This window comes from Emericellopsis cladophorae (genome assembly GCF_022114955.1).
Source record: "Emericellopsis cladophorae strain MUM 19.33 chromosome Unknown NODE_59_length_126458_cov_121_923675, whole genome shotgun sequence".
NCBI classification, from domain to species: domain Eukaryota; kingdom Fungi; phylum Ascomycota; class Sordariomycetes; order Hypocreales; family Bionectriaceae; genus Emericellopsis; species Emericellopsis cladophorae.
The window spans coordinates 52713-73221 of NW_026250984.1; the positions used below are offsets into that span (position 1 = coordinate 52713).

At 55.5% G+C, this 20509-nt stretch overlaps 7 protein-coding genes across 7 annotated transcripts; 6 read left to right on the forward strand and 1 right to left on the reverse strand.

Annotated features, from left to right (window-relative positions):
• Window positions 1-880: 880 nt before the first annotated feature.
• On the forward strand, window positions 881-2093 carry J7T54_007436 (uncharacterized protein; the record flags this gene model as incomplete). The annotated part of the gene is made up of 3 exons (XM_051509343.1): window positions 881-1099; window positions 1151-1410; window positions 1457-2093. The coding sequence occupies 3 exons, from the start codon at window positions 881-883 to the stop codon at window positions 2091-2093; spliced, it is 1116 nt and encodes a 371-aa protein (XP_051359639.1).
• A 737-nt stretch (window positions 2094-2830) lies between these two features.
• J7T54_007437 (Transcriptional regulatory protein-like protein) lies at window positions 2831-4864 on the forward strand (the record flags this gene model as incomplete). Its single annotated transcript, XM_051509344.1, has 1 exon — window positions 2831-4864. One exon carries the CDS (start codon window positions 2831-2833, stop codon window positions 4862-4864), a length of 2034 nt encoding a protein of 677 aa, XP_051359640.1.
• Window positions 4865-7260: 2396 nt separating this feature from the next.
• On the forward strand, window positions 7261-9159 carry J7T54_007438 (F-box protein-like protein; the record flags this gene model as incomplete). Its single annotated transcript, XM_051509345.1, has 2 exons — window positions 7261-7762; window positions 7820-9159. 2 exons carry the CDS (start codon window positions 7261-7263, stop codon window positions 9157-9159), a joined length of 1842 nt encoding a protein of 613 aa, XP_051359641.1.
• A 652-nt stretch (window positions 9160-9811) lies between these two features.
• On the forward strand, window positions 9812-12611 carry J7T54_007439 (uncharacterized protein; the record flags this gene model as incomplete). The annotated part of the gene is made up of 5 exons (XM_051509346.1): window positions 9812-9940; window positions 9998-10076; window positions 10139-12157; window positions 12207-12386; window positions 12439-12611. 5 exons carry the CDS (start codon window positions 9812-9814, stop codon window positions 12609-12611), a joined length of 2580 nt encoding a protein of 859 aa, XP_051359642.1.
• A 167-nt stretch (window positions 12612-12778) lies between these two features.
• On the reverse strand, window positions 12779-15640 carry J7T54_007440 (Endoribonuclease-like protein; the record flags this gene model as incomplete). The annotated part of the gene is made up of 4 exons (XM_051509347.1): window positions 12779-13885; window positions 13943-15215; window positions 15338-15435; window positions 15488-15640. 4 exons carry the CDS (start codon window positions 15638-15640, stop codon window positions 12779-12781), a joined length of 2631 nt encoding a protein of 876 aa, XP_051359643.1.
• A 669-nt stretch (window positions 15641-16309) lies between these two features.
• J7T54_007441 (uncharacterized protein) lies at window positions 16310-18192 on the forward strand (the record flags this gene model as incomplete). Its single annotated transcript, XM_051509349.1, has 2 exons — window positions 16310-17513; window positions 17570-18192. The coding sequence occupies 2 exons, from the start codon at window positions 16310-16312 to the stop codon at window positions 18190-18192; spliced, it is 1827 nt and encodes a 608-aa protein (XP_051359644.1).
• A 455-nt stretch (window positions 18193-18647) lies between these two features.
• J7T54_007442 (carbon-nitrogen hydrolase) lies at window positions 18648-19974 on the forward strand (the record flags this gene model as incomplete). The annotated part of the gene is made up of 4 exons (XM_051509350.1): window positions 18648-18664; window positions 18971-19073; window positions 19142-19899; window positions 19953-19974. 4 exons carry the CDS (start codon window positions 18648-18650, stop codon window positions 19972-19974), a joined length of 900 nt encoding a protein of 299 aa, XP_051359645.1.
• Window positions 19975-20509: the final 535 nt, after the last annotated feature.

Genomic DNA, 20509 nt, shown 5'->3' on the forward strand with positions numbered 1-20509 from the left:
TACTCTCCTGCTCTTTGAAAGCGCGGGGACTTGCCATTCCATGTTCAATAGGAGATAATTTGAGCTACAAATTGGCTGTGCATCAAGCATGGCAACCTGATCTGGTGAGCCGAACAATGCCTGACGGCCGTTCCATCGTCCACCGCTTCTCAATGAAGACTCAATGTCGTCTGAGGCGTCGCCATTCTACCGTGAACTGCAACTACAGCTTGATGTCTTGGAGCACAAGGCGAAGGGATGGGGTGCCAGGCTGCCAGCTCCCACGTTCACCTCCATCCGATGGGGCGTTCTAATAAGTATCCTCCCAAGTCCAGTCGGGTTTCAAATGTGAAAACAAGTTCTGATGATAATTTTATTTACGTACGCACGTAGTATTCCACGTCAGCAAATCCGTGTGCTTTTCAATTGTTCTTGGATCAGCCCGAGTGGCGCTTGTCAGCCTTCTACGCTCGGCGCCGCATCACCATATGTGGCTGAGGACAGACTGTGGCACAGGCCCAGTGATGCTGGGCCCCGTCATCAGCAATCAACAGCCTGAGCTCCCCGTGGTCAGAATCTCCAGGCGCTCTATCCTGTCGCCAACCACACAACTGCGCCACTACTCATTCGTGGCATATCTCCTATTAATCATTGCCTCATTCCAGTTGCAGGAAATCATTCTATCGTTCATTCAATCTGCACCCTTCTCATCATTTCGTCCATCCAGCCGGTCCCTAATCTTTATCGCGTCTCCATTTGCACCTTGGCCATCTTTCCCAAGCTAGCCCGAGCGCCCAACCAAGGATATCCTGCCGCTGCGCTTGGCTCTGCCGCGTAATCTAATAAACTTCATTCTCCCACCTTCACATCAACTTCCGACAGTCAATTGCTCTCCATTGACATGAGCGACGTCGTTTCTATCTTGCGGCGATTCGTCTTCGAGTCGCCGCCCGGAGAATGGGCCATCAAGCAGCTACGCGAGCTGTTGATCGGGGCCCTTAAGCAGGGCCCCGTGCCGCAACATGTTGCTTTCGAAATGGATGGTAACCGCCGCTACGCCCGTAGTCATCGCATGGAGACGGTCGAAGGGCACCACAGAGGATTTGAGGCTCTTGCCAGAGTACGATTATTGCTCCCTGAATGTGTCCGATATTGTGGCTAATGCGGACAGATCATGGAGATTTGCTACAAGGCTGGCGTTAAGACCGTCACCGTCTACGCGTTCAGCATCGAGAACTTCAACCGCCCCAAGTATGAAGTCGAAGGGTTGATGCAACTCGCGAAAGTGAAGCTCGAGCAGCTCACCACGTACGGGGATGTGCTTGACCGGTATGGGGCTGCTGTCCGTGTCATCGGGCAGCGCGAGATGATTCGGGACGATGTTCTACAAGTTGTGGACAAGGCCGTTGCCCGTACTCGCCACAACCAAAAGTACGCGATCTTCCTCGGGATGCGGGACTATACTGACAAGACACAGGGCTGTCCTGAACATCTGCTTCCCCTACACATCGAGAGCTGAGATCACGACTGCCATTCAATCGACGGTTGCCGAATTCCTCGCACCTCCACCGCCCAGAAATACTCCGTTCTCGCAGACTCGCATAAGGCAGAATATTTTGTCTCGTCAACTCAACGGGCATGATCCTCTGCCCACGATACGCGACTCATCGCCCGAGAAGCAAACACAGACTGGCGATCGCGCCTATGCTGCAGAAGTCGAAGAATCTGGTGATCTCGACGAGGGCGCCTCTTCGTCTACAACACTTCCCCCCGATTCACCGCCGCCGCGTCTGAGGGACGGAGCTGGCCAGGCACATCTCCCGAGCCCCGAGGACATCACAGTGGAAACGCTTGATAGTCACATGTACACATCAGAAGACCCTCCACTGGATCTTTTTGTGCGCACCAGTGGTGTTGAGCGGTTGAGCGACTTCATGCTGTGGCAGTGTCATCAAGATACCCAGATATTCTTCCTCGAATGCTTGTGGCCTGATTTTGATCTGCACCATTTCGTGTGGGTGCTCCTGGAGTGGCAGTGGCGGATGAAACAGAGGGATCGGGACGAGGCGCCTGGCAGGAGGAGACATGTCAAGCCCAGGAAGCTGGTGGAATAATGGGGATGGAGAACTGGCATCGCAGGTCATAGTTTGCTATTCTTTGATACCCACATTGCTCAAAGCCTGAGCTACGAAGGAGAGCGTCACATTGGAAGCATGAAGCCAGAACGGAGATACTTGATACTTGGTTGCCTTGGCCATGTTCACTGGGGAACAAATGTCCAGCCTAAACTTATTAATTCATACAAAACCTGGGTGCGCGTTTGGTTGAACTGCCTGAACATGGCCCCAAAGTTACGTCGATGTCTCCAACAGAGCAACTACGTAGAAGTGGATGCACGGATAGCTGATAGCGCATCTTATCGCCAATCAGCCTTATCGTGCCTAGCGACAGCACAGATGACGCCTGAGGCCCCCAGGTGCCGCCTGCGCAATCCAGTCCATGTCTACTCCACACCGGTCGCGCGGCGCTTGAATTGAAAGTACGATAGCGGATAAGACCTCTTTGCTTCGGTGTCGTACCGCAGTGTGGACGATACGTCTCTTGTCCCCTTCCAGTTCATGCCGGTCTACGCACCCAAATTCTTCTCCTAGTTTGTTTTGCGCATGCTTCCTATTCGGTGCAAGTCTCATCGTGAGACGCTCTCAGCCAGTATCAGTTCCCACATTCGCGCCTTCCTCCCGAATCAAGCAACACTTGCCGCGAAAGAGCTTCAACCACAACCACGTCCCAGTTTGACTCGACTCCGCTCCCTCCGTCCCTTCGACGCCAGACAACTATCCCGACCATCATCATGAAGTCGGCAAAGCCGCAGGCTCCAGAAGCCTTGTCGAATCGACGGTCGCAGCCCGCTCGACAAGCCCGCACGAACCCAGCACGAAACGCCAATGTTGCCCGCTCGACGGCCGGTAGGGACGAGTCGGTGGGCGAACAGCCTATCGACATATTTCCCGCCATTACATACTTCGCCGATACCATGACGGCGCTTCCAAAGGAGCTTGTGAGACACTTCGCTTTGCTGAGAGAAGTCGATGCGAAGATCTCTGGACCTGAAGAGCAGCTCTTTGGCCTGGTTGGGGACGCGCTCGCCAACACGGCCGCGGAAGACCGCCTCAGAGACGGCCAAAGAGTCTTCCACCTGCCATTGACGGCTCCAACGAGCTTTCATAAGCAACCGAGTAACGGCAGGCTTCTCGCTGGGGCTCTGCAGTCGGGATCGTCAACAACGGCTGGCAACCCACCGACGGAAGAGGACTTGATTCTCCGTCGCCGCCACCTGTTTGGCCAGATTTCATACAAAATCCAAGAGATGCTTGTCTCGCTGGAGGAAAAGAATCATGTCATCAACACTGCGAATGAGGCTTTACAAAGACAGCTGGCACGTGTTGACGACGTGTGGCCCTATCTCGAGAACGAGTTCAGCGATGAGGCCAAATGGGGAAGCACAACGCATTGGGCTTACCCGGAGAATCGCAATGGCCGAACAGCGCATCCAGAGCGCACCCGGAGGGACGGTGCCGCGGCGATTTCGGCTGCTGCCCAGGTCATTGCGGAGGAGGCGGCCGCCAGAAGCGATGCTAGGAAGCAAGCTCTCCAAGCGAAGAAAACCCTCAAAGCGCAACAGCAACAACAAGAGTCTGACTTTGACGAAATCGAAGGCCGACATCAGAAAGGCGAAAACAAGAAGAGTGCGGCCAGCAAGGTGCGCAAGACGGCCGAAACGAGCAACGTTGGGTTAGGTATCTCCGGTGTCACGAATGGGAGCGCTCCGCCAAAGAAACGCAAAGCGGAGAACGCAACGAACAGCTTGTCCCAAAGCAATGGAACGCCGAACTCGTCATCCGGACCGGCAGCGCCCAAAGGCAAAGTCGCTGCTGCCGCCGCCGATGCGACCGGTCCGCAGCCAAAGAAAAGAAAAGCCCTCCCGTCTGCTAGTGGTCAAGCAAAGAAGTATGTAGTCCGGCACCGAACTCATCAGCGGGCACTAACTGAGTACAGGAATGGAATGTCGCCCTCCGTGGCCTCCTCCCCCGTCCTTGGTTCGCTCCCGGAACCCAGGGGCTTGAACCGCGCGTCGCCCGCGCCCAATACGAACCCTCGACCAGCTACCTCCCGTGCACGTGGAAACTCGATAGCATCTCTTGCCGACGCGGCTAAGAACCGCCCGGCGTCTGTCGCGTCTGCACGGGCAAACGGCAACGGCCAAAGCAATAGCGAGGCTGGCCAGACTACGTCAGTTGCTCGCGCCCCGAGCGTACCACGGTCGATCAAAGAGTCAAGCGTGCCGTCGAGTAAAGAGCAAAAGAAGGAGCAAGAACGACCCGAGGTCGAGACACCAACAGCTCCTCCACCCCCTCCCGAGAGAAGAGAAACCAAAGCTGCTGCGGCACACGAACGCCGCAAAAGTGAATCGGTACCGCCAGTACAGACACCAGCGACGGTCACGACCAAGAGTGGACGTGCCAGCAAACCGTCGACACCAGCCCTGCCGACTTTCCAGGAAGCCGCACAGTCTCGGTCGAGGTCTTCGAGGACAGCTGACAATGGCGGAGCGAAGAAGAGCCACAAGAAGGGGGCAGCGTCAACTACGCAGGCACTCGCCCCGCCGCCAGTCGAGGAGGGGTTGTCCAGTGGCGAAGGTGACATTGAGGATGAACCACTGTACTGCTATTGCAACGGTATCAGCTACGGGGAAATGGTCGGCTGCGACTCGGATGACTGCGAGCGCGAGTGGTTCCATTTGAGCTGCGTGGGATTAAAGGTCGCACCAGCTGGTAAGTTCACTTCACGACCCTGCGCCGTGCTCTGCGACGCTAACGAAAAGTAGGCCAATGGTTCTGTGCCGATTGCAAAGAACGCCTAGGCCTCGGCGGGAAGAAAGTAGGCAGTCGATGATGCTGCGAGGGACCGAACGACATCACTATGCGTGTACTCTTGATATGAAGGGGGCATGGTGGGAACAGGAGCGATTGGCATAATGGTGTTTCTTTATCGGCGTTTCCACGCCACAACGGCCCAAAAGGCCTCAAGCGGACGGCGTTGTGTGAATTGGCGTCATGGGAAAGGCAGGCCGCGAGCCTAGGGGCAGTTGTGTGCATTGAAAGGGCATATAGGCGGTCTCGAAGTTGGTCTTTCCAACCTCGGGTATACTACAGATGTTATTGTCGCGTGTCACTTGGATGGTTTGGTACAAGTGTTACAGCTGGCACTCTCGAGGCTGCGTCTCTGCGTCGACGATGTTAGAGTCCATTTGCGGTTGGCGATACCCATGAAGTTAATTGGTCTAGCAGTTTCTGGGGCTATGGTCTTCGACATCGGATCCATGAAGGGTTTCTGCATCGCCATATTTGTCGATAATTACGCGCTTAGCCAAATCTTACCCGAGAAACGCGCGGGCACAGCACAGCACACTCCCGCTTCAAGGATAGAAAGAAGTCCCTCCTACTTGGTTCTAGCTGCACGCTGACTGCAGCTCGGAAAGAGAGCAGTCTAATAGCAAATAGTGCATGTTGCTGTTTTAATCATATCACAGCTAATAGATGACTTTGGCCAAAATTCTTCGTCTCGGCCAAATAAAGGGGGATGGATGTTTTGGCGCGTGCATAGGGTATCTGGTGGTGATGAACGAGCTAGCTCAAGAAACGGCTTGCCTCGGCACTGTGCGCCGATAACGGCGGCTTCACTGCGCCTGCTTGTTTACGTGGTACATAAAGCGCCGGGTATCATCACATATCGGAGCTGGCTCACGTGCAGCAGCCTTCAACCAGAAAGAAAAGTGGCAGTGCGACGAAGACAGCTGAAAGATAATGGCAGCTATTCATCATTATCTGCCTGGGCGGAACAGAGTGACGGATGAAGGGGCGGACGGAGTCTGGAAGCAAGCGCGTCTAGGGTTACTGAACGCGACATGACGTCATGGACGGTATAACTTATGCGAGGTACGGATACACAACTAATCAGCTTGCCACTTCCATGCGCGTTGACACGCGTGCAACTGAAGGCGAAAGTGACTGAATGGCTACATAAAATTGAGAAACCCAAGCGTGATACGTGTTTGCTGAGGACGGATGTAAGCGATGGTGGTTCAATGAGAACATTGGTCACAAGCTTCTTTTAGTCTCAAAGCAGAAGGTGTGGCTCGAAACTGGGGAAAGCACAAGTGTAGCGCGCCTGCACCATGGCGGCCATGCGGCGGACACCAACAAAACGCGACCTGCTACAGGTCACGAGGCTGCGCAACCGGGGTTCATTTAGTTCTGGATCCGCAAAGCTGGCAATTCATTACGTTTAACAACCCCTTTTTTACACCGAACAATGCAACGAACTGAGCCGCCAGGCCAACAGCCTCCCCGTTGGTGAAAGAATGGTCGCACAGCTGCGCTGGCGGTCAATTGGATGATTTCAATTCCCATTCATTTGGCGACGCGGAGAAACAAAATCTGCTGTTCACCTGACGACATGACCGCCTGTGCTTGGATTTCATTACGAAATACCGACCGCCTATGAGCGAATCATGGCATCGTCACGACATGCAACGTCTGCCCATCGGGAGATGAAATGCCATCCAGCCAACCCCCCTTGAGATCGTGGTCGACAAACTGAACGACGAAGAATGGGTCCCTGGCCGAAACGGGCTTTGACGTCGTTCATTGTCCATTGTGGCGCGGTGGCCGGAAGTGAAAATATCTTTTCAGTTCGGTCCGCTGTGATGAACGTAATACGTACTCGCCCAGGCCAAAATCCGAATCCCGTCCTCCGTATCCGGCACCGCTCGTCGCCTGTTTCGCCTCGTGTTCATATGTTGTACTGATGAACCTGACTTGCAACAGAACCATACATCCACCACCACCCCGACTTTCTCTGACAAACCACCGACATCTAGGGTCTGCGTATTCTGTTTTAATATCCCTGGCAGTCCATCCACACTATCCAGACGAGAGCCGCTTCCCCGCATTGTCGAAGCCTTCTGTTACCTAAACCCGGCTTTACTTGACTAATAGAAAGCATCCTTACGGACACTACTTTCTCCTCGACCTCAACAGTTTCTGCCCTGCAACCTTACATTCGATACAAGCCGAAAAGTCAAGCTTCTCTCACTTCGCGTCTTGGCCTGCTGGACGTTTTGCACTGTCACATAAACGCCTGCTAGAGTTTTGATTCGTGGCTAGATACAACGAAACGAACCCACAACCAAGACTCCCACACACCCTTCGAACAACTTATATGGCCGGTCACGAAGATGCCGAGCACCGCATGGTGCTCGACTTCGACCACAACACCACTCCGTTAAAGTCAACAATGCCCGGTGCTATTTCGCCCTCCGAAAAGACGGCTCGTTCATCCTTCTCCTCGGTTCGCGAGAACGACGATGGGCTCGCTCAAACCTTCACCAGATCCAAAATCTCTTCCTATACCAACGAGGCAGAAGAGGTTTTCGATGAATCCCCGTCGTCCGAGAGCGGTCAGCCGTTCTTCCAGCCTCCCTTGACCAACCCGCACAGTCAGCTGAATGGGTTCTGGGCACCAGCGCCAACCTTTCGGGGATGGAGGGAGATTCCGTTGAAGGGCAAGAAGGCCAGCCGAAGCATGGAAAACCTGAGGAGCCTGGTTATGTCATGGAGTCCCCCGTCGACCCCCCAGAACGAGCCTGAGGCCAAGAAGACCTTCCGTACGACGTATGAGCCGGGCAGGGCGCCGATTGAGACGCTCCCGAGCGAGGTACTTGGTAGGTGCCCGGGAGAACGTATACATTTGCTGGCGAATCGCTGACCTTTTTTGCCAGACAACATCATTGATCTGCTGGTTGTTGAACTACCGCCTAACGGGCTCACCATTCGCAATGCCGACCTCATGGCACTGCTCCTGGCGTCGCGCTCTCTCCATGCCGCCACATTGACTACCCTCTATCGACACATCACCATTCCGCACTCGCGAATCTTCCGCAAGTTCCTGAACACTGTCGTCGAGTACCCGAATCTTGCCAGCATCGTGCGACGGCTTGACTTCAGTCACTTCAATCCCAACTCGATCTTCTCCAACGCCAGCCAAAGGGCCTCCACCCAGAACTTGACATCCAAGACGCTGGCGCAGTGTCTCGACCTGACCCCGTACCTGCAAGAGTTCCTGGCCCAGGAGTATATCGACGGCGATATCGACAGGGAAGTATTGCGAAAGCTCTTCTTCAGCTTGCCGCGTCTCAAGGCAGTCGATTTTTGCGGGTGCTCCACCGCATCCTTCCGGGAAGCGTTCAAAGAGCTCTTGGAGGACGAGTGGCCGGAAAAGCTTGGGATCACTCGTCTTTCGTTCCACAAGTGCATCACGCTGCCAACTGCTGTCTTTGAGACGATCCTCCCTAGACTTAACAAGGTCACCCATCTGGACCTCGCTGGAACGCGGGTCACAGATGCAGCTTTGATGTCGATCCCGACTACTGCTCAGATCACACATTTGAACCTCGCTAGGTGCAAGGAATTGACGTCGGAGGCGGTCGTGGCGTTCATCACCACTCATCCCGCCGTGAAAGATTCTCTAGTCTTTCTAAGCCTCGCGACCGACGCAAGCTCCCACCTGTTGCTCGGCAAGGACGATATTGACAAGCTTGTGCCTGCTCTACCCTCCACCTTGCGCTCGTTGAGCCTGAAAGGTAGTCGCATGGAGGAGTCACACATCCCTCTGTTGCGACCTCTGACAGAAACGTTAGAGGAGCTTACCCTGGGGCGAGGCTTGGAGATCAGCGATATCCAGCAGCTGTTCAGGGTTGACGGTCAGTGGAGGCCTCACGGCATACGGTACCTTGACATCTCAGATATCGAGACAAGGATCGGCAGTGCTAGCGAGCTTTTGGCTGACGAGTCGGCGCCGCTGCACGTCATTGAAGTCGATGAACGTGTGTACGAACGGGCGGCCAAGATCAAGAAAACTCTCCAGCGTGTTGGGTGGACAGCCAAGGAGTTTGGCACCCGCTATTGGCTGGTTCGCCTCAACTCCGATGGCTCAACTGCTGACAATGGTGGTCGATGGTGGAAGATGGGCGCCGAAAGCTGGGGCATGCGAAAGGTCCCAGTGGCCAAGGGTGAAGTCGGTGGCATGTACGGATCGTTCATGTTTGGGAGACAAATTTGATTTCTGCAAGCGCATGGCAAAGGAAGGAATACCCAACTCATTCATCATGAAAGGCACACAAAAAAAAGCTTTAACGCATTGGGAAGCAAGGAGTTCGTTTGAGCATGGGGCCAGCGAAAAGCACAAAAGCATGGCTCTCTTCGATTGTATGATGGCGGATTTAACAAGGATTTTGGTGGCTTACGAATTTTCAAGTCTAGCCTTTGTTTATCGCGCTATGTCGCGAGAGATACCAGATGAGATTACGAGCACATCAATTATGAATTCAGTTGTACATACTTCGATGATACCGACTGTGGCGTGAATAGACGAACATAAGATTTGGTTAGCAACCTGTCGCATCGCCGTCGTGATAAGATGGCTGAGCAAATTTTGACTAATTAATACAATGGCAATTATACGCAAATTTTGGCAACAAGCAGAGGTCATTAATTCAATGCGCTGTGTATTGATGGCGGTCGTGCAATGCTTCATGTCTGTCCTACGGCAAGGTACACGTGACGTAGCAGTGACCGGAATAATGCAACATCCGTTCCGGTCGCAGCCGCCGCGGCGAGGTGACGACGTCTGAGGCTACCATCCCTGGCCACTGCAGCTTCGACCTCAACCTCCCTCCCAACGTTGCTCCTGGTGCCACTCCACACGCATCACCATGGCTCCGCGACAAGACACCCCGTTCCGCTCGGCGGACATGAGCATGGTCCAGCTCTATGTCTCCAACGAGATTGGCCGGGAAGTCGTTACAGCTCTCGGCGAGCTAGGTCTCTGCCAGTTTCGCGACGTAAGCACCTTCACGTCATGTCAAAAGATGGACATCGCTGACCTTCGCGCGTTGTAGCTCAACGAGGATGTCAGCGCCTTCCAAAGAACTTATACTCAAGAAATCCGACGTCTTGACAATGTTGAACGACAGCTGCGTACGACTCTTCTCCACACGCCTCGGACGAATCGAACCACCTCCGGGCTAACATGGAAATAGGCTACTTTTACTCTCAAATGGAAAAGACTGGGATCACGCTTAGGAAGCTGGACCTCGATGTTGACCGACTTGCCTCGCCTTCTACGACCGAAATCGACGAGCTCTCTGAACGCAGCGAGAAACTCGAGCAGCGCATTTCTGCGTTGAACGACAGTTACGAGACCCTCAAGAAGCGCGAAGGCGACTTGACCGAGTGGCGATGGGTCCTCCGTGAAGCCGGTAGCTTTTTCGATCGCGCTCATGGCAGCGTTGAAGAGATTCGTGCCTCGAACGACAATGATGATGCTCCCCTGTTGTCCGACGTGGAGCAGAACCAGGGCGCCCCTGATGCCGAGCGCTCGTTCTCTGGTATGAACATTGGGTTTGTGGCTGGTGTCATCAACCGTGACCGCATTGGGTCTTTCGAACGTATCCTCTGGCGTACACTGCGCGGTAACTTGTATATGAACCAGTCGGAGATCCCTGAGCCTCTGGTCGATCCCGCCAATAACGAGTCAATCAACAAGAACGTGTTCGTCATCTTTGCCCACGGAAAGGAGATCCTCGCCAAGATCCGCAAGATTTCCGAGTCCATGGGCGCCGATGTCTACAGCGTGGACGAAAACAGTGATCTGCGCCGCGATCAGATCCACGAAGTCAACAGCCGACTGGAGGATGTGCAGAATGTCTTGCGCAACACCCAGGCCACCCTTCAGGCTGAGCTCAACCAGATCTCGCAGTCGCTCTCGGCCTGGATGGTCCTGATCTCCAAGGAGAAGGCTGTGTATAACACACTCAACAACTTTTCCTATGATCGTGCTCGTCGCACTCTGATTGCTGAGGCATGGGTGCCCTCCAACGACCTGCCCCTCATCCGGTCGACTCTACAAGATGTCACCAACCGCGCTGGCCTGTCTGTGCCCTCGATTATCAACGAGATCAAGACGAACAAGACGCCACCGACATATCTCAAGACGAACAAATTCACCGAAGGCTTCCAGACCATTGTCAACGCCTACGGTACGGCCACGTACCGGGAGGTCAACCCTGCGATGCCGGTCATCGTCACCTTCCCGTTCCTGTTCGCCGTCATGTTTGGTGACTTTGGACACGCCATCATCATGTTGTCGGCAGCCATTGCGATGATCTACTGGGAGAAGTCTTTGAAAAAGGTCACTTTCGAGCTCTTCGCCATGATCTTCTACGGTCGTTACATCGCCTTGGTCATGGCTGTCTTCTCTGTTTTCACCGGTCTCATTTACAATGATGTGTTCTCCAAGTCCATGACTCTTTTCCCCAGCGCCTGGGAGTGGAAGAAGCCTGATAACTGGGAGGAGGGAATGATGCTCACTGCTGAGCTGAACGATCACGGCTACCGCTATCCCTTTGGTATGGACTTTGCGTGGCACGGCAGCGACAATGATCTCCTCTTCAGCAACTCGTACAAGATGAAGATGAGTATCATCCTCGGTTGGTCTCACATGACCTACTCTCTGTGCTTTTCCTACATCAACGCCAGACACTTCAAGAAGCCCATCGACATCTGGGGTAACTTTCTTCCCGGCATGATCTTCTTTCAGTCTATCTTTGGATACCTGGTCATCTGCATTCTATACAAGTGGTCTGTTAACTGGGAAGAGGCTGGTGCTTCGCCCCCTGGCCTGCTGAACATGCTCATCTACATGTTCTTGCAGCCTGGCACGCTCCCCAACGGTGAGCGTTTGTACAAGGGTCAGGAGGTTGTCCAGGTCTTCCTCCTGCTCCTCGCCTTCGCCCAGGTTCCTGTCTTGCTGTTCCTCAAGCCCTTCTACCTCCGGTGGGAGAACAACCGTGCACGCGCCAAGGGATACCGAGGTATTGGCGAAGTCTCCCGCGTTAGTGCCCTGGATGGCGAAGACGAAGACCACAGCCGGCCCAACGGCCATGGCCCCAGCTTCGACGACGATGAGGGTGTTGCTATGATCTCACAGAACATTGAAGAAGATCACGAAGAGTTTGAGTTTAGCGAGGTCATGATTCACCAGGTCATCCACACCATTGGTATGTCTCAACCGCTTGCTAGTAGATGTTATCACTAACCGGTCGCTAGAATTCTGCCTGAACTGCGTGTCGCACACTGCATCGTACCTCCGTCTGTGGGCCTTGTCGCTCGCCCATCAGCAGCTCAGTGTTGTCTTATGGAGCATGACCATGGAGTTGGCTCTCGTCAAGACCGGCGTTCTCGGTGTCATCATGATTGTTGTTTGCTTCTATGCCTGGTTCTTCCTTTGTAAGTCTTGCATGTCATCTCCCCCAAAGGTGCCTGAAGCTAACCGTCGCAGCAATCGCGATTCTCGTATGTATGGAGGGCACCAGTGCCATGTTGCATTCCCTGCGTCTCGCTTGGGTAGAGTCCTTCTCCAAGTTTGCCGAATTTGCAGGCTGGCCGTTCCAACCTTTCTCGTTCGACACCATGCTAGAGGAGTCGGAGGAGTTGAAGGAATATCTGGGCTGAGATTCATTCATTGCCATCACTTTCATAGTCTTAGAGGCCGTGTCATGCTACAAGAACTGTACACATAGCCTGCTGTATGATAATTGCATGCTCTTGAGCCTATTGTATCGAGTCGTTCATCAAATCATCCGCGCCTGTGTACTATGCTGGCCAGAAGATTTCCATGATCATCGCCACAGAGGTGCCGTCACCTCGACTGCACGTTCCACCACCGCCCTGACCCTGTCTGCAAAGACCTTGTTGTTACACTCGACCTCCAGATCTTCCAGCCACACCTTGGCCGACATCTTGTCCACCGTGATGCTGACGCCCGGCACAGGAATGCCAATCTTGTGAAGCCTCTCAATCTCCTTTTGATGCCTTTCTCCCTCATCGTTGCTATCGCCGTCGGGCGAGACATCCATCTCCTCCCTTTCCTTGGCCTCGGCCTTGATCTCCTTTGTGGCTGCTTGCGGCAGCTTGGGCGTGTCGATGGGCGCGACATTGTCCGCACCAAACTGTGCCTCCAAGAACCAGAACAGACGCTCCAGACGCTCTTCGGGCGACGGGTTGGCGTGTGGGTTCTTCATTGTTCCGTCTACAATGTGCGAGTGGCTGTGCTTGGACGAAGACCGCTTGACCGCAGCCGGGGAGCTCTCCACGCTGAAGAGCACGGCCATGACCGAGTCAGCGATGCCGTCGTTGAGCAGGTTGGCCTCCCACTCGAGCTCAACGTCGCCTGTAGAGCGGTAACGAACGGTGACGATGCCCATGACGAGATAGGCTGCCACGAGGTTGGGAATCTCCTCATCAGCAGTCTCTTCCCGCATATCGTGTTCCATGGCATCGCCGTTGCCGTTGGCAGCCTGGCGCATCTCGGGGAGTTCCTCAATGGCGCCAAAGGTACCCTCCAGCGCCCATTTGATGAGGTCGACGCCTGCTGCGCTTAGCCGAAGACGCTGCTTGCAGGCGATGGTCGTGGTGCTGAGACCGGCGTACTCGCGCAGGTCTTCTGGCGCCATGAGGGAGAGCTTGAAGTCATTCTGGACGAGCACGCCAGATACGAGGGGAGGGTCCTTGGTGAGGGCCGTGCTTTCGTCTTCCGACGGCAGAGGCGGAGGGATGGACGCGAGCTTGCCCACGACCTTGGCTGTCTTGTCGGATTTGAAGGGGATGCGGAGTTCCTCGCAGTTTCGGGGCGAGAAGACCTTTGTCTTTGTGGTCTTCGATGCGTTGAGTGAGAGAAGCTTAGACTTGAGACGCATCATATTGTGCTGCTCCCCGTGGACTAGAATCTGTTGTTACGGGTCAGCGTAGCCTTTGGGAGCATTGACGTCCCTTGGGCGACTTACAACGACAGGGGCGGCAACTTCTTCGATAAACTCGCGGTTCTCGACACCATCGACGTGTGCCGCGAATGAGTACTCGGCCACACTGCAGCGGCGTGGGATGAGGACCTTTTCGTCCCCACCGACGCCTCGTCTCGCGCCTGCAATACTGCGTGACATGACTGCCTGGATCTGGTCAGGCTCCTGCATGACTTGCCGTGCCATAGTGCCCTCGACACTGTAGCCGGTGATGATGACACCGTTCTTGTCGCTCGGCGCCCATCGCTCAAAGAGCTCTCTGCTTACGCCATTCTGCAGCATACCGGGACTTGCCAGCATGACACAGCCGCCCACATCGTCAAAGCGATCAAGGTTCTTCAACGACCGGATGAATTTGAAGTCCCAAGGTCCGCCTTTCCCCTTGCCGTCGCCGGTTGCTTCGGCCTCGGCCATGCGCTCGCGGAAGAGACGCTTGATGTTGTCGTTCATGGCGCCGACATATGTCTGGTAGACCAGCATACACTTCCTAGCGAGGTTGCTGGCGTAGTAGATGGGGAATTTCTGAAAGTCGGGGTGCTTGGCCCAGTACTCGTCCAAGATGAGAAGAAGCTCCTGCGCACGCCCCAGGGCAAAGACAGGCAGCAGGGCGCGCCCACCGCGATTGAGGATGCTGGTAATCGTCTTCATCAAGGCCTGCTCGCGCTCCACTCGGGGCACATGCGAGGCGATGCCGTACGTGGACTCTGTGATGAGCACGTCGATCTTGACGCCCTTGGGCACCTCGGCTGACACCAAATGACGATCCTGCTCGCGAGAATAGTCGCCGGTGAAGAAGATGTTGAGCCCTGCGATCTCGACGAGGAACATGGCCGCCCCGAGCACATGGCCAGCCGGGTACGGCGTGATGCGGATCGAGGAGATGGTGTGTGTCGTGTGGTAATCGATCGCTTCGATTTGGGGGAATGTGTTGAGATGATCTTGTTCAGTATACACTGGCTGCGTTGTCGAGTTGGATGATGTATTGCCGACGCGCACCGAGTCCTGGATGAGCCACTTGTAGATGGCCTTTGTGGGATGGGTCATGAAGACACGCCCCTTGAAGTTGGTCTTGGACAGGACATAGGGTAAAGAGGCCGCGTGGTCGACGTGGAAACTGGACTCGTCAGCGTTACGGTTCATCGCCATGAGGACCTCATCGTGCGTGGTCGTGGTCGGATCGGCTAGTGTGGGCTCTGGGGGATAGGTCTGTCGCATCACAAATAGCAACCGGGAGTGCGAGAATACATAGTCTATTGATCTGCGTAGAGAATATGGGCATGGCGCACACGCGAGGTATCCTATCCCCCTGGTATGAATACCAACCGCGCACATCTGCCGACCGAAATGCATGCACGATCGAGGAGCGTAGGGAGCGCTTACTGGCTGATCAGCAGAATGTCTACTGTACTGAGGTCGAAGTCATCGTAGAAGGGCAAAGCGGCGAGGCCGTCGTATGCTGGGTGTTGACCGGCGTCGAGCTGGTGACTTGTTAGTCGGGGGTTTCTGTGACGCGAAGAGGGCTCAACATACCATGACCGTCTTGCCCTTGTACTGAATGATGTGACAAGATCGACCGACCTCGTTGCCGCCGCCCAGACACAGAAACAAGAGCTCATCCGAAGGATCGACTGGGTCTTCGTTGGGGGCCATGTTCATGGCCGCAGCCTTCCGTTTGGCCGCCATGTTCGTACACCGTGAGAATGGACGATGCACCTACTAGTCACATTAGCAGTCGCGTTGATATGGAGCTTCGATCACCAGCGCAAAAGACCACAAAGGAGGTCCAGCGCTAGCTCTGCGACAAGGCGGCATAGAGCAGTATCCGAGGTCGCAGGCGCAAAGGCAAAAGACGCGCTTGAGCAGGTGAAGTTCAAGGGGACCTTGGGCGTTGGTTGGCATGGACTTGCGGTGCCATGCTTGTGTTAGTGGGGTGTGCGTAGGCCAGGCGCGCCGGTTAATCCTGGGTCGGTGCTGGACGAGAGGTCACGTGACTACAAAGGAGCGCGACACTCCTCACAGCTGTTTGAACCTTCATGACTCCATGTCCACGCCCACGTAGTCAAAGGCGATTAATCCCGTATATCGCCACGCGACGAGCCCATCCGAACCGCGCCGTTACTGCACACCGAAGCTCGGATCGCAGTGACACGTTTTTCTCCGAACAGCACTCCCTCTCCAAACGTCCGAGATCGATACAGCGCGTCGAATGAGATCCGCTGCACCTACCACCCCGGGCTTCATGGCCTGCTGAGTGCAACGCTCGATCACGCCTGGCGCCCAGGCAGCAAGCAGCACCTTCCTTCCTTCTCTTCTCCTATCTGTTCGTTGTCGTCCGAACATTTCATCAGCATCATGGCGCAACCAACGCACGCACAGCCGGCCTTCTCGCCGCCGCCGCCGCAGCACAGTCCGTCACCAACGATATCACAATCGGGCTTTGCGCCTCCGCCCAAACGTGTCCGCACCGATGGTCCGCAGTCACAGCCCGACTCGCCATACCCCAACTCGCCGTTCGCAAACAGCCCTCAGCTGGGCGCGACTCCACCACCAGGTGGTACAGGGTCGCCTGCGCCCGTGCAAAGCCCAGCGTTACAGGGTCAGCAATCGCCCTACACAAACGGCGCATCAACGCCCACACTTAGTCTACCGGAAGCACGACCAAGTCCCACGCCGCAGGTCACCACTCCCCAGCCCTTGAACCCGATGGCATCCCAGTATACCACCGCTACGATGGCGCCCTTGACGACACCAGCGCCGGCAACACAGCCGGGCAGCATGGGTCCTCCTCAGCGGCCGGCCGACCGACCAGCGAAAGACTACGAATACGATGTGACGGACAGCTTGGCGGGGACGGGCATCGACTTGCGAGCTGAAGAAGATTTCATGGCGAATCTCTACGCCAAGCAATATGAACAAGAGGCTCAACAAGGGTTCGCGCAGCATCCGGCTGGATCAAAGTCGACGTTCTTCGGGGCCGGACCGGCCAACCAGCCTGCGGGACCTTCTGGGCAGACTGGTCAGGACATATTCGCAGCGCAGGCGGCAGAGAGAGCGTGGGCTGAGTCGGCTAGGCGTCTGGCCACGCAGCGAACGCAAGAGATCAACGACCCTTTCTTGCTTGTCGCTCTGCTCCACAGGCGCGCAGACAAGATCGCCCGGGAGCACCACTTGGAGCTCATTGTGGATAACAAGAACAACACACAGCCGATGGGCAAGATGAAGATGCCGAATGAGTTTCCCGAGCCAAAGGTCACGGTCAGCATGAAACCCTCTGGGGAGGACCAGGCCATGGTGGAAACTACAGGCTCCTTCATACCGCACGACGCGCATCTGGTGGACCAACTGGCTCTCATGTCCATTGCTACAAAGACGAGGCTGCGAGACTTGGTGGAAGAGGCTGGCAACGTTGCTGTGCACAGACAGAGCACGTCGCATGGCGAGATCCCGGCGGCCTGGGAGCCGGCCTCTGCGCCTCTGAACGTTGAAACTCCCGAGGCCATGGACGTCGATGGACTCAACGTGGACGGCAGTCCTGCCGCCGATTCAGCTCTCAAACGTGCGTATCGGAAACAAAAACATTATGGACCCAAAGTTAACACAGAACAGGTCCAGCGGACAGTAATGCATTGGAAAATGGCGCTCCCGCGAAGAAGCTACCCAAGATATCCTCTTACCTGACGACGACAATGCGTGAGTTGGCGAAGCAAGAGCGTCAGTGGGAAGAAGCACGGTTAAGGAGGCGCCAGCAACGTAAGGATGGCACGGCAGATGCGGCGGGCTCGCGTAGCGGTAGTGTCGCACCGGGCACCCCTGGCTCGATAGCACCAGAAGAGAAGGCGCCGACTAAGAAGGAGGCCAAGAAAGCTCTGAAGGCGGCGGAGCCTCACGATGCCAATGCGCAGAACTCGACGAGCGCGACGTTCACGGCGATACGAGGCAAGTCCCTATTCGGCAAGAAAGCCAAGTCATACGACTGGATGACCAAGCCTGGTATGGGCGGCGCCAGCACACCGGCAGCGAGGACACCTGGAGCCAAGCCCAGCGTTGGTGCTAGCCCAGCTGCCGTCGCGCTTACGACCGAGGGACGCAATCGTCTGGGAACGTGGCGCGAGGACAAGGAAAAGGGCAAGAACATACAGCTCCGGGACTGGGTTGCGGCGCTCGAAAGAGACGGCCGCGAAACGGCGGCTCTACAGCGAGCGTACATTGACCTGGACCTATCCACACCACGATAGGTCCTTGCGAGGTGCTTGCAGCAAGGGAGCTGCACGCAACCGTGGTCGATTTGGTTTTCATTTCATATGGTATGGTTGATTCAGTTAGCCAGGCGTTGGTGTCACTTTCACAGCTTGGGGGGTGGAGAGAGAGGGAGGGACTTTCTCGCGCGGGATTTTGTTGCTGTTCTTTGCTATTCCGGATAAAAGGGGTCCAACGCGAAGAGCATTCGCGATAGGATGACGCTGGGCCGGTCGCCGGGGAAGAACGTACTACGTCTGAAAAGGCACGAGTGTGGTCGACCGACCGGCTATGCTATGTATACATATGATTTAACAAACATAATGGGGCTCGGCCAAGGATGGAACGATGTCCGACTTTGGAGGACAACTGGTCTCGGGGAGCGAGCGTGTGGGCGGGGGCGGCCAAAGCGAAATACAATATAAAAAAAACATCACAATAAAAAACAATGTCAATGAACCTGGATGATGTGTGGATTCAATTGGTGGCGGTCAAAATTGGGTTGTGACTGGTGTAAGGAGGGCCTTGCCATCATGGTGGAGTTCTGGTGGTCGTGATATTGGCCTCACCGGCTTTCACAGCATCATGAACCACACACATTTATCCTACGACAACTCACGTTTTAGCATCTTGCCAGCTCCCGTTGTAAACCACGCCAGACACTGTGCCTGTGGATTCACGCGCACATATTTCACCAGCGATACGGGGATGAGCCATGGCGGTTGCGGTGATCTGCCCTCCCCTCACAGCCAGTCATCGACGTTGACTGATCAGCAGTCGTGCCCAGGCCATCGGACAACTCTGCTCCACGGGCTCGCTCAAGAGCAATCTTGATCAATGTGTCAAGCTTGCCACAAAAGCCTCCCAAGGAGGTGCCAAAGTACGCAGCGCCCAATCAATCTCCCCCGAGAACCGCACCGCTAGGGAACTGATCTAACCACAACCCAGATCCTATTCCTACCAGAGGCGTCTGACTACATCGCCTCCAGCGCGCAGGAGTCCCTCGCCCTAGCCGTACCGCAGGCCATGTCACCTTTTGTCGCCGGTCTGTGCGACACAGCCAAGCAGCACGGCCTCGCCATTCACGTTGGGATCCACGCCCCGTGCCCCTCCATCCAGGACAAGCTCGTCAACCGCGCGCTGTACATCCAGGAGGATGGCAGCATCAACGACGCAGCGACCTATGACAAGCTCCACGTGTTCGACTACGGGTCGCTCCGAGAGAGTGCCACCGTGCAGCCCGGGACAGCGCTCACGCGGCCCTTTGCTTCACCCGTTGGCAGGATAGGCAGCCTCATCTGCTTCGATCTTCGCTTCCCCGAGGCCAGCACGGCCCTCGCGCAGCCGGGGCCCTCGAGTTCGTGGCGGGATGGCCCCGCGCAGATCCTCACCTTTCCGAGCGCGTTCACCCTGCGAACGGGCGAGGCGCACTGGGAGACGCTGCTGCGCGCGAGGGCGATTGAGACGCAGAGCTGGGTGGTCGCCTCGGCGCAGGTGGGACAGCACAACGACAAGAGGGCGAGCTACGGCAAGAGCATTGTCGTTGATCCGTGGGGCAAGGTTATGGTGCGACTGGGCGGTGTCAAGGACGCCGAGGGGGGGAACGGCGAGGCAGAGGACGGAGCGGTTGGGGCCATTGGGTTTGTGGACATTGACATTGACGAGGTCGAGCGCGTGAGGAGGCAGATGCCTTTGCAAAGGCGATGGTACGTATACGGATGACAGTGGTGCACCAGCGTTTGAGACTGACGGTATCTAGGGACGTTTACCCAGAGCTATGATCAGGGGGGTTTCGCCTAATTACGAGCTCTGCGATGTTGGTACTATCGCAAACTCGCAAATACAAGGACACACAAGGTTGGTCTGTCACCAACATTGAGCATGTTGGCTACTAACTTACAGTACATGCATGTACGCACCTTGTTGTTCGCATCACACAATGACTCAGAGAACCGGTACCAAGTCACAGGCAAGACAAATCACAAGAATTCGTCCTTTTACAGATCAGCAGCCTTGAAGCCCGCAAGGTGATCTTCCGCTCGTACTGTAGGAATCGTGTGCGGGTATGCCGCGAGCCTTGGTTCCCCGTCCGGGGAGTTGCAGCCATGCCGGCCGGCACTCAGCATGTCAGGATGCGAATGGTCCCTGGTGTACTCGTAAGATGGCTGTTCCGAATAAGACATTATTGTTGGTCCTGAGGCTCGGTTTGAACACGTTGTCCCAGCCCCAGCCGCCATTACTCATCGATACGCGGCAAGAGTCAGTGTGAGGTGTATGTGTGTCCGAAAAGGCAATGAGAAATTGAGTTCGGCGACC